This window comes from Chelonoidis abingdonii, chromosome 17 (assembly GCF_003597395.2).
Source record: "Chelonoidis abingdonii isolate Lonesome George chromosome 17, CheloAbing_2.0, whole genome shotgun sequence".
Classification (NCBI taxonomy): Eukaryota; Metazoa; Chordata; order Testudines; family Testudinidae; genus Chelonoidis; species Chelonoidis abingdonii.
Window position 1 is genome coordinate 30,595,291 of NC_133785.1, and position 13,347 is coordinate 30,608,637.

Genomic DNA, 13,347 nt, shown 5'->3' on the forward strand with positions numbered 1-13,347 from the left:
TGATCCATTTTGGAGAAAGGATGAGAAGATGAAGCAATGCGTGAACATCCATTTTTTCGGTCCAATAGTACAAGCTGATGACATGGAAAATTGTAAAAGTTGTAAAATTTATTTAAAGTTTAAAAGATCAATAGGTTGCATTTCACAATCTCTGCTATTTAAGTAAGACTTTTTTGTGAGAATGGATTCATTAATCAGGTAAAATCTTCCTTCTACATGCATAACCAAACTGTTCTGTTTGTCATGTTTATATCCACTAGTTGTTACGCAGTCACAGCTGTAGAATCCTTATTTAAAAAATGTCCCCAGTATTCCATTAAAAAAATCAGTAGATAGTCTCTTATCCTTAAATCCCCCCCCCCCCCCGAGGAATATTATTGATAAGATAAGTAGGCTGCTGATGTAACGGTATTTAGAATTGTTCATAACTTGGGCCTTGTGCATATTATAGGTCATATGAGCAATAATTGTACCAAAAAAGCTTTCTAGGATACATTTTTCAGTTTTACTGTTTAGTGAGACCCTCTGTATGCACACTCTTGAAGTGTAAGCAAACCACATTATAAACTGAATTGGGCTGTAACTGTTTTGAAGATTCTAAATGCAACATGGGTGTTTCATAACCTGGTTGCAAACATTATTTCAATTTGTTGTGCAGACTGGACCATAATGGTATGTTGTGATAAAGCTAAAGCCTTGTACAAATAGGATCATGTTTGTAGTACAGACATGGTCTTAATGGAAGCAGCTTTGGACCCACAAAACAACTGCCAGCAAAATCTCTTCTCTTGATATCAAAAGAAGTTTTTCGTTAAATAGACCTTCACATAATGGTGGCAGAAACTTGTTTTCATGGGGCATCTGTAGATTTAAATGTTACATTTTTATCAGCAGATAGTATTGTTCTCTTTCATTTAAAAAAACATGAAACCGCTAAGCAGGTTTTAAACAAGCTCTCTCATCTAAATTTTGGTGTTTCTTTAACAGAAATGTCACAGGCAGTTCTTAGTGTGGTGGTACTTTCTGTTAAAATACATTTATACAGCAGACTTCTTAGTCTGGAAAAGCAACTACCATCCATTTACAGTAGGTATGTTTAGCAGCCTTGTTTTTACTACTTGGTAATATCTAACAGGCCCACAGAACTGTCATTCTGAAGAGCTGGCTAATCAGTGGTTCCAAATTTGATGATCTCCAATGGTGATTTTACATATTGCTAACTTGCAGAGAGAGGTTAATTTTGATCTTGTCACAGAGCCATAACTTTTACAATTTAAATTATTGGGCTTAAAAACTTCATCAGTAATCTTAGAAAGGCAAAAATACTGACACATGACCAAAAAAAAGGTGAAAAATTGCTCTTATAATACAAGTTTGTATAACTAAGAAAGCAGCGCCCAAACGAGTGAAGTATAGGATAGTGTTATGTAGAGTTGTTTTCACACTATTTCAGACACTCCGCCTGCTACTATTCGTCCTATGTGACTGCGTGAAACCAGAGGCCTTGTATGCACTAATTAGGCAAATCTGTTTTTCAGAACCAGTGTAGATGCAGGAGTCCTGTTAATGGTGTGTTGGGCATAGGCGCCGACTTCATGGGTGCTCCGGGGCTGGAGCTGTGTCCTCACTTCTCCCCCTAGCTCCCAGCTGCATGCTGCGTCCTCGCTTCTCCCCCTAGCTCCCAGCGCTTGCGCCGCGAAACAGCTCCTTTGCATGGCAAGCTCTAGGAGGAAGGGTGGAGGAGGGGGAATGTGGCACGCTCAGGGAAGAGGCAGGGCTGGAGCAGGGATTTGGGGAAGGGGTCCGATAGGGAGGGAATGGAGTTGGGGCGGGGACTTTGGGGAAGGGGTTGGAATGGGAGCGAGGCCAGAGGCAGGAGGAGGGTGTGAGCACCCACTGGTGCTGGGTGAAGTTGGCGCCTATGGTGTTGGGCACATTTTTAATACTGTCTAATCTAACCATAGGATCATAGGGTTTTGTATTATTATTTTTAATAGCCTGTGATGAGTCTACACTACACAACTGGTAGCACTGATGCAATTGCATTGCTGCTGAAAAATGACTGCAGATTTTTTTAGTGTAGAGGTAACTAGGACCTAATCCAAAGACTGCGAAGTTGTGGGAGTATCTTTCCATTCAATTAATTTGATTTAAATGGGCTTTGGATCAGGCCCCTAAAGAGGTTTGGTCACAGATTCTAGCCTAAAATAAAGGGACATTAGTAGTTTAAAATGGTGTGTAATTTATATGGGTTTTTATATTAAAAAAAAAAGTTTTCTTGCCTTTTAATAATGACATCCTAGATTAATAAAACTGGAAGAATCTTTTAAAACGTATCTTTTACCCACGTGTGCTGTTTCATCTCCATTTCATTCAGGTTGGACAGCAAAAATAGACTAGTCAATTTCACTTTTAGTTTCTAGTAAGTTTCAATATCCAGTTCTGCTCTAGCATAGTATTTGAGAAATGTCTGAATCCCAAAAAGTTGTTCAGCAAATATTTTAATTGATTTTTTTATTGCAAAACTAGAGATTGTTTAGATTTGCATTCATTTATTTATTTTAACTTTGGGACTAATGTTAACTAACCCTGTCTAAATTTTTCATTAGTGCTGAGGTGTAATAATTTATGGAGTCCTTTTGTAAAGACATACAAGAGCGGTTACACGAATGGACTGACCTATGTAAAACTTTGTATGTGTAGCAAAGAATGCATTGATTATGTTTATGTCTCTGGTTCCCTGCAGAACATTTTGTACTATCTTTGGATCTTGTATGAAATGAGAACTTTGTGTGCCAGGAAAATCTGGCTGATTTCATTCTTGAGAGGAGTTTATTTTGTAGTCTGTAGTATTTTTGTTTTTGATTGAATCTAGCAGAACTAGAGATCCATGCTGGATGAGTTTAAGCTATATCTAAATCTGCTTTTTTTTTTTTTTAAAGGTAATTGAAAATGTGCAAATATGTGTGTACACTACAACTTTAATTTTATATAGTGTTTATAAAAGCACAATCTCAGTATATCCAGAGTTAAACATTAGGACCAAGAGAGAGAAATGAAGAGGTATAAACAAGGTGGCAAACAGATGGGTTGTGTGAAGGAGGTTGTTAGGGATGGCTAGAGCTGCAGAGGTGAATGCTTTCTCTGCAATCCAAGGAGTTTGCCGAGAGTGAGCAAAGGGTGGTGCTAGGTGAAGGAAGTAGAGAGGCAGTGAAGTCCACAGAGTAGATCTGGTAAAATTTTCAAAAGCCCTTGAGTGATTTGGGAGCCTGAGTTCCATTGATTTTTAGTGAGACCAAGGATCCTAATCCATTTGGACACTTTGAAAAGTTTTGTCCTAAGAAGCATTCATAGAGATGTTTTATTAACCAGAACAATTTTTAACTTGAACCTGAAATAAAAATAGGGAGCCAATGGAGTTGTTTGACGATAGGGAGGATGTGTTAGTGCTGCTTTGAACACGTGTGAAGGAAGTCAGCAGTTTCCACATGCTGGGCTTTGGAGGGGCCAGAGAGAAGAAAAATATACAGTTGTCAAGGTGAGAGGAGATGAAGGCAGGAATGAGGATTGTAGAAGGGATGAATGTATGAATTACTACTGAGAGCACTCAGCGCTGAATTGTTAACTGTCTGGTGGGTTAGATTTCTGCTTGAAACATTTGAAATAAAAATCTGTCTAAAAAGACAGAGTAATTTGTTTACCTCTTCTCTTCCCGTTTCCCCTCCTTAATATAACCTTTTCTCTTTTTCTGCCTGCACACTGCCTGCCCCCTTAATCACATTATCTCCCTCAAAAACTCAAACCTACTAGCCTTCAGTCACAGCAGAAACCAGCCATTTCACCTCGATTGTCTTTTTTGCCCCTCACCTGCACAGCAGTAGACCGTTTTAGAATTCTTGATCTCAGTTACAGCAAGTCAGCTAACTAGAGTCTTTGACTGAGGACCTCATATTCCAGAAAGAGCATCCTTCAATTTTTGTTTTTGTTTTTGTTTTTTTTGTCTAAAGAAATATATACGTTGTAAAGATTACTGAATACTATTTGGAGTTTGTAAACAATTGTGTTGAGAGTGAATGCTAGCTGGAGATTGGCACAGGCAGACATGACACTTAATGGTACAGTGAATGTCCCATTTGTTTTGTTGTTTGCAATGAATTACAATCTGAGCCTTTGGTGGGACACAGTAAGTCTTAGTTGCTCCTTATCAGTAAACCTTCTGTTGCTCTTTATCTGTTCAGGCCAAGCCCACTGCTTCAGAGAACTAGAACTTATTCTGAAAAACTAAATGGGAATGGCACCTTACTAACTTTATTTTTCTGTATTTAACATATTACCAATCTGTCTCTTTAAGAAAATGAGAGAGCACTTTAAGTCTCGAATGTTTGAAAGCTGTCTGTCCATGTAACTGTGAAAGGTTTAAGAGTGTAAATTTGTGAAGCACGTGGAAAAGAATATTATATTTGTTAGAAATATGTTGAGAAGGGTTCCTGGACTGTGGATTAGTATCAATAAAATTATAGTTTGTAGGGCTGTCAGATTTTTAGTTTGAAAGTTTCATACTTGCAGGTAGCTGGTAATACCTGATACTAAGTAAGGAAATATCCTCTGTACCTGAAAGTCAAATATCCTTCCATAAATGATTAAATGGATCTTAATGGTGCTTCTGCTATATTTGAAATGACATCTCCTGTATTAAATCATTGATTGTGGGTCTTATTTTTTTCTCTTTATAGAAAACCTAGAATAAACTCTCAGCTGGTTGCTCAACAAGTTGCCCAGCAATATGCCACACCTCCGCCTCCTAAAAAGGAGAAGAAAGAGAAAGTGGAAAAACAAGACAAAGAAAAGCCTGACAAAGAAAAAGAAATCAGTCCAAGTGTTACGAAGAAGAACACCAATAAAAAGACTAAGTAAGTTTCAGGGGGACACTAGTAAGGTTTACAGTTAGTTATTCATTATGTAAGCTTTATAAATGGTTGTTTTGTCAAGCAATAGTGCACTTTAATCAGCCAGAAAACCTATTATAATTTTTTTCCCTACTTTTACAGACCAAAGTCAGATATTGTAAAAGATCCTCCTAGTGAAGCAAACAGTATACAGTCTGGGAATACTACAACAAAGACCAGCGACTTAAATCACACTTCAAGGTAAGTTTAATATAGAATCAATTGATGTTCATTTAGTTAGATCTTGACATCTGAGAATTGAACTGAAGGGTCCATATTAGGGGGTTTTTTAATTGAGTTGACAGCCCTAGAGACAGAAGACTCTGATTTATCCACAGAATTGGTATGGCATGAACATCAGTAGTATAAGCTTCCTCTGTACCTGTGCATCTGAATGATTACCTGGAAAAGAGTAGCCTCAAATAGTGGAAGCCGTTGACTCACTAGACACTCAGTCCTTGGCCTTCTGATAAAAGTGTCATGTGTCAGTTGTGATGGTTTGTTGCTTTCAGGCAGTTAAACTGCTGTGTAGAAAATAGATATTAATCTCCTCAAAGGAGGGCACCTGTCAGTTTCTTCTTACCTTTTCTCTGTTTATACCCAATAACTGTGTAGAGAGTGGATATATTATATTTGCCTGTGCCCATGCCTCCAATTCAAGCACTATTTTGATTGTGTTCTTAGGGAACCACGTGAAAGGTCTAATTAAACAATTCAGGCATTTACAAACTTTATTTTTGTCCAAGGATAAAACAGTTGATTCGAGTTGATATTTCAGATGGCTTTTGCCTATGTGTTAGAGTTAAGTCCTATCCTCGGCTGTGCTGACATTGCAGGTTTCTTTTGAAATAAAAGCTATTTCTCCTTCTCCAGTGCAGCAGGCCCAAATTCTGGTCTTCTTTACACCTTGAAGTCATGGAGGCAACAAGCAGAATTTGACACCACAGTTTGACTACCTGTGTGAAAGTACCAAGGGGAGGAGAGTGCCTTTAAATTCCCTTTTGAGCATCAACCAGATTTGTTAAGCCTTCGCAGACCCTGAAGAATGATCACGGGGTTAGTCCCAAACATCAGGGTGGATGGAAAGCCACGGCTGTTACCACCTATCACACTCCTGCAGTTCTTCCCTATTTTTTTGTCAGCATGTTCCAATGGAGTCATGCTGACAGGGTATCTCCCAGCTGCAGCTGTTCAGGAATCCCTTGAAGTGGTTTGGTAGCATGGAGTTATTCTGGACAGAAGTTAATGTGGCTTGGGGCCATGTTAAGCAGACCATTGAGAGGGAGAAGTCTGCTCAGTGCACCTGTCACTGTTCCAGCTCCTGCCAAGTGACAGCAGAGAGGAGTACTCAATAGCAGAGAAGGGCACTGGCAGGCAGATCTGCACCAAGATCCCAGTGACAAGATCCGGGCCAGGCTTTTTAGCTGTTTCTGAGTACGAGAGAAAACAAATGAGTCTATAAAGTTACAGGAAGAACTGGGTTTCCTAAAGGAAATGGGGACTTGGGGGAGAAAAAAAAATAAACCTACTACACTTCCTGGAATATTTACTGGAGATACAAAGGATCTATCAGTATAGAATAGCCTTCGCCTACTGAGTCTCAATGCTGACAAAATTGCCCAGATATGCTGAGCTAGTTGGCCTTTAGCACCCCCACAAGCCAGGTGACGTTAATCTTTTCATCTAAGTCTGTGGTTACATGGATGTGTAAATGAGTATATACGTACTTCTGTGTATGGGTGGCTTCACATTAGAACTTACTGACAGCACCTTCGGTTTTGAAGAATCTAGTGACTAAGTGGAGGGGCAGTATTAAAAAAAAAAAAAAAAGTTATTCAGTGTCAGGTTGTTATCCCAACATAGTTATAATTTAATATTTAAATGTGATTAAAATATTAATGTTTTTCCTGTTAAATTTGATGCAATTTTCTTTCTAGGTTACCTACAAAACACTGTTTTTAGAGTGAGAAATTTACAGCACACTTTATTGAAGGTTTAAATTCACAAGAATATCGTTATTTTCCTTTTGAAACTATTTATCGTTATTTCCCCCCACTTTAGATAATCCTGATGTAGAACCTACATCTGTTTCAGTGATTTTATAGGATAATCTAGGAAGGGGTATCACTGGGATGATCATCTACAAATTCCTAACACCAGTGGAGATGCATCAAAAATATAAAATCAGGTCTACTTCCTCTCTTCTCACTATTCTGAGTTAGTCCAGTATGACCCAAATGTACTGGAAAGAGTTATTTTCTGCTCAGTTGGAAAACTGGGGCCTGGTCTTGAAGAAAAACCTATCTGTCTCCTATTTCCCTGAAAAAGGCAATTTCTAGCACTAGCGAGCTAGTTCTATTTGATGTCTGGAGAATGACCCCTCTGATTTCCCTAGTGGGGAAAGTTCTGCTGCATCAGTCTGACCCACGGTTGGAAGGGAAAAGAATTGACTGTAAATCACAGGTAGTCACTGAAGCAGACATGGCATCTGCCAACAGCTAAAGGACTGCACATGACCAGCAACAGCACACACCAGCAGAAGTTTGCCCTTAAATAAACTCATTGCATTGTATTTGTATCAGAATTTTGGACCAAATCGTGCAAACACATGAATGTCAGCTTCTGTGCAGAGCACAATCCTTTATTAGCTGGGTTACTAATTGCATGATAGGGCAGAAACAGATTACTGAAATAATCCTGAGCTGTAAAAACCAACGTGTTCGCTTTGTTTTGTCTCTTGACGGAGAAAAGCTAACACTGAGAAGTGTCCTGGGTTTTACTTACAACAGCCTTCAAGAGGGAGCGTTTTAAGCAATTTTATACTTGGATTGATTGGGCCTCTGATTTGTATAAACTCAAAATAGTTGAGAAGGGGAAGCCAAGTTGTCCCAGTGCCTGAGTTATGTGCAGCTACAGTGTTCCCCACATGGGAATGAAGGTCCATATTCGAATGCTTTCATGTGGTTTTGTATTGCAAAGTCACAGCCTTGTCTCAGAACATCAGGGCATGTGACGTGACAAGATGGAGAATTCAGATAACAGAATTCTTTTATCTATCGCATGGGCGGGTGGAGGGGGGAAGATTCTGAAAATCTGTCTCCCAATCCCATATGCCTGTCATCTTTGGTCCTTCTGGCTGAGTGGGGTTAAAGTTAATTCCCTACATCCAAGTAATCTCTGCTGTGCTTTGCAAGTCATCCCTTCTGTCTGGGGACTGATGCAGCAGCCCTCACAGCCTGTGCTGTTGCAGGGAGCAAAAGGTCACACCTGGGTCACTTGCATGATACTACACAGTATTAAGCACGGGGCTGGTACCAGAGATCACTTCCAAACTAATCTGATCTTTCCAAGAGTGCTCAGAACATGTCACGTAGTAGAAGGTTTGTTTCTGAAATATGGTTCCTAATCATTTTTTTCCCTTTTTTTTTCTCTCTTGTTCTTTAGGCCCAGACTGAAAAATGTGGACAGAAGTACTGCACAGCAGCTGGCAGTCACAGTGGGGAACGTCACAGTAATTATCACAGACTTTAAAGAAAAGACTCGCTCCTCTTCCACATCTTCATCTACAGTGACCTCCAGTGCAGGATCAGAACAGCAGAATCAGAGCAGCTCCGGCTCTGAGAGCACAGACAAAGGCTCGTCCCGTTCCTCCACGCCAAAGGGCGACATGTCAGCAGTTAACGATGAATCTTTCTGAAAATTGCACATGGAGTTGTGGAAAACTATGAATCAGGGTATGAAATTCAAACACTCCACCTGTCCATGGGGCTTCAATCCTGGAGAGCCTCATCTGTGCTTGAACACACACTTTCTTGGACATCACCCCCATACTGATGCAACCAGGATAATTTCTGCTTGTCATGGGCATCTGGCCACCAAGGAATTTCGCACCCTGACAGTTACTCTTGACACTTTTATGTATTCCATTGTTTTATATAATTTTCCTAACAATCATTTATAATTGGATGTGCTCCTGAATCTACTTTTTTATAATATCTGCTGTGCACAATTTTCCATGAACATTACAACTTTTTGTTTTTTTGGCGTGTGTGGGGGGAGGGGAACGGGACTTTATTTATTGCATTCACAAACTCCATCCTCCTTTAGCATATCCTTTAAGTTCAGTTCTTCCTTCTTCCAGTTATACTGTGTACTATCAGTTTTGATATAAATTATATATAAATATATATATAAATAAATATATATAAAGGGTTATTTGAAACCAATACATGGAAACGCTGGTGCTTGAAACACTGTGAAGTGAAACAAAAATATTGAACAGTTAAAGATCTGGGACAGTGCCCCTTTGTGAAAGTGCTGATACTGAAATGGAACCAGGCTTAGATGAAAAGTGTGTTCCGAAAGGTTTAAACCTAGGTAAGACCTGATTTCTCCCTCCTCCCTTCCCCCGCCAACTTTTAGCTAAACAGTTCTGGACAAATAGTTTTTATTATACATTGTGATCTGTAATGGGAAGACTCCTCCAGATAGCCTGCATTCCCAGTAGAATAACTCAGAATGACAAATCACAAGGCTGTGTCCAATTGGAGTGTGCTCATTCAAAAGTAACTCAGCTGGTTTCAGAATGCCATGCATTAATGTATATTTTGTTTACTTGTTGACATGGCTGTTTCTTTCATAGCCAATCATACAAAAATTTGGTATTCTGTAACTTTGATTAATTCCATCCATTTTCCAGACTGGCATCAATGACTGAGGTGACATTAAATCTCTGTGGAGCGCCTGTTTGCTTTAGAATTCAAGGCAGAAGGGAACCCTAAGACTGGAAGCTTTTTTGAGCTGGTGAACCAAACCACTGCATGTTCACATCTGATGTGGCTTGATTCTTTCTTGGTCAACTCTTTTCATTTCTGTCTCTTTCCATTCTGTTCTGGGGATTATTTTTGTGTTTAACTGAGTTGGGTTTGTTATTCCAAGAGCAATTTCTGAACAGCATATCATCCAATGATGACATATATAGGCTTGTTAATGTTTGGACACTTCTAGATATTCTGCTGTGGGAGCTACAGTTGAGAAAAAACTTTCATGCTGGTAAGTGAGCAACAAGTGCTGCTCATGTTGATGGTCCATGTCTCTTTCATTCTTGCTCTATATCTTTTCAGACTATAAACTTCTTTCCGGGTCTATTAGCATTGCTTTACTGTTTACCTTCTGTGCATTATCCTGCTAAAATAATCATCTGAAGAGGTGAAACCATTTTTTTTTTTTTTTTTTTAAAGATTCAAGCTCTGTTTGTCTTTTTATCTTTAATGATGTGGCCCAGAGTGCTTTGCAGTAATTTCAGGCACAGAGTCTGTAGCTTTATTTTAACATCAACAAGATAGCTTTTGGGTGTTACACTTGGAAAGAGGGCCACTTCTCGGTAACTTGGTGCCAGCTTCTTACATTGAGAATTAGTTGCCTTGTCAAAATAATTTCTGTCTGTGGAGGCAACTGAATAGAATTCTATTTTGAAATCAGCTTGGTTTTGAGTAGCAGACATGTAGGTTCCTTTAAAACTTATTCTGTGCTTAACTAATCCGTTACCAGCTCTGCTTGCATTTGTAGGGTGCAAAGCAGTGTCTTAACAGCTGCAGTTTTATTCTGAACATGTTAACATGGGCACTCCCTTTTAATTCTGTTTTATATCTGGGATATAAGCTATATTTACCTTTTTTAAACCACATTTTTAAAGTATTTATTGAAAAACCAAAGGAAATCAGATGCTACCTTTGAGCATCAATATGTTATACATAGTTTTAGTACTATAAATTTCTCAATCCACATTTTAACATTAGTGGAACATTGCAAAGACATTCCTTTTCAAGTTTTAATGTTCCTTTAAGGGTCTCAGGGAGGGTAAACCGGTCAGCCATATTTATTTATTTTACTGATATGTATTGGAATAATTTTTTTAAAGAGAGATTTTTCTGAAAATGCCCCTGAACTTATATATTTTGCACTGCTTTATAAATGAACCATAATCAGTTAGCTTGAATGCATTTGGCCTAAGCCAGCAAAGTATGTAAGCAGGAGTCTAGTCCCACTGACTTCAATGGGGCCACGCTGATGCTTAAAGTTACGCACGTGCTTGTGCGCTTTGTTGGCTGTTGTACTTTGTGCAAAAAAGCACTGTATGTACCAGAAAATTACTTCATGTTAAATGAATAGACCCACAGATCATTTGAAAAAGCTTTAACACACAGTAACAAGCTACTCAGAGGCTACTGATTAAGTCAGTGAAATCTTCTTTGGTGGTTTTATTTCGGGTGTGCCTCCTTGATAAATTAGCTTATTGTAAGGATGGAGTGGAAAATTGCTTTGGTACAAAGGAACTGAAACTCTGCGTTTAGTAGAAATTGCTAGCTAAGCGTTTGAACCTAACCGGGCCACATTTTTAACTGTTGTGTTGTGGATTTGAAGGATAGTATTTACTTTTACACTTAATTTCTGAAATTGATAACACCCCTAAGGCATGTATCTGGAAATGGACTTCCCTTCGCTTTCTGCATTTTCAGTTTACCCTGCTATCATTAGGGAGCATGTTTTAAAAATAGAATAAGACACTAGTGTAAAGGAAAGACCAGAAATGCTTGGTATTCAGTGGCACAGAAAGCAGGTAAGAAAAGCACAGTGTTATGTTTGCAAGTTTCAACTTTTACACACAAACACAGCTTGCCTGACTTGCTCAGTTTGACATAGTCATGCAAAAGAAAAAGTAAAATAATTTTAACACAGACTATTTATTTTAATCAAAACACTTTGGTCATTTCCAATTGGACCAATTTAAAATTTGGCAGTAGCTTCTGTGAGTTTATTTCCACTGAGATATTTTCACCTGCCTTATTAAGATCATTCTCAGTCTACTTTTTTAAGCTACAGTAAACTTAAATTATTGAAAATTTATTAATTGCTGACTATATAATAACCTTTGCTTGTATGTAACCGAAACATGGTTTAAGAGCCAACATTTAGAGTATGACAATGGAGCTGAACAGTTTTTAATGCGCAAGCAGTTCTGTTCTTGTGTATGACTTGTAACCTTAATTTACTGTGTAAAGATGGTTACATTATTTCCTTAGCTTTGTTTGTTGGAGACAAATATAGAATGCTTGTTTAAGTATGTCAAAACATAATCTTATCTTGTGGATTTTTATGTTAATGTATTATACGAGCTATATTTTTCATTTGCCCAGAAAGACAGCTTGTATAACGCTTTTGAAAGTTTCTCCGCTCTGTAAAGTCTTTAGAGCTGACAGTCCTGTTAGGTTTGTTTTGATCTTCATGCTAAAGTGTCAATGGTGGTTTTGTGAACTGGTCAGAAATTCACAGGTCTTAAATGTTTTCGGGAAATTTATATTGGACACTGCTCTTTGTCTAGCAAATAAAAGATGTTAATATATTCCTGTTACTGGCATGTGCACGACTGTTATTAGAAGCCACTTTATCATTTTCCTGCTTTAAATAGAAATGTCTATTTATGAATTCTGCTTGTAGTTTTTTTCACAAATAAAATAGTAAAATTTAATTGAATCTGAAAGCTCTCTTTTTTGGGAGATGCCAGTATTCAGACAAGGTGAAAAGCTTGTATTATTGTAGCTGCTTTTCTGCAGAATGTACAGAATAATTATATATGGGAAACAGTTCCTGTATGCCAATCCTGCAAACACTTAATGCACGTGGTGAACTTCACGCATGTGAGTAATACCATATTGTTCACTGGGGCTAATCGCATGAGTAAAGTTGCAGATGTGTTTGCAGAATTCGGGTAATATTGCTTTGCAAATAACAGAAATAGACAATTTCTCCCCCTCCCACTTCTGCAGCTATGGTGAAGCTTAGTGCAAAGAATTTTAGTGAGAGCTCCTGGATTATCTCGAACTACCAAACTCTTAAGAGTAAAATTTTATAAGACTTTAATTGGAAATCTAGATATATTTTTGCATTGTAAAATACTGCTATTTTACAAGTAATATTTGCTTGCAGTGTCTAGGAAACAAGATGGTATGAAATACTGAACTCCTACCGGTTCTGGGGTTTTTTTAAGTGATTGAGTAATTCAATAGAACTATACACGTTAAATGCTAAATTGGAAGGCTTAGGACCCAAACAGTACACACGATGTAGGGGAAAAGAGGAGTATTCTTCTTTCCAATCTAACCAACCATAAAATTCTTGCACTGAAACACATGGAGAGCTATCAAGCTAAAAGCAGTTGGGATTCTTTTGTGTCTTATAACTAATGTAACTAGAAGTTGCTTTAAAAAAAACCCCTCACTGTAGATCAGGGGTCACCAACATCTGGCATGCGGCTTACCCTGGTGTACCGGGCCAGTTTGTTTACCTGCCACGTCGGCAGTTTTGGCCGATCGTGGCTCCCACTGGCCGCAGTTCGCCGCTC

General features: G+C 38.4%; 1 protein-coding gene across 1 annotated transcript in view; it reads left to right on the plus strand.

Annotated features, from left to right (window-relative positions):
- Nucleotides 1–12,474, plus strand: part of RYBP (RING1 and YY1 binding protein) — a 78,273-nt gene extending 65,799 nt beyond the window's left edge. Inside the window, exons 3-5 of the mRNA XM_032795995.2 lie at nt 4,734–4,910; nt 5,049–5,147; nt 8,391–12,474. Coding sequence (XP_032651886.1) covers nt 4,734–4,910; nt 5,049–5,147; nt 8,391–8,643 — 529 coding nt within the window. The 3' untranslated portion in view covers nt 8,644–12,474. The remainder of the gene's footprint in view (nt 1–4,733; nt 4,911–5,048; nt 5,148–8,390) is intronic.
- Nucleotides 12,475–13,347: the final 873 nt, after the last annotated feature.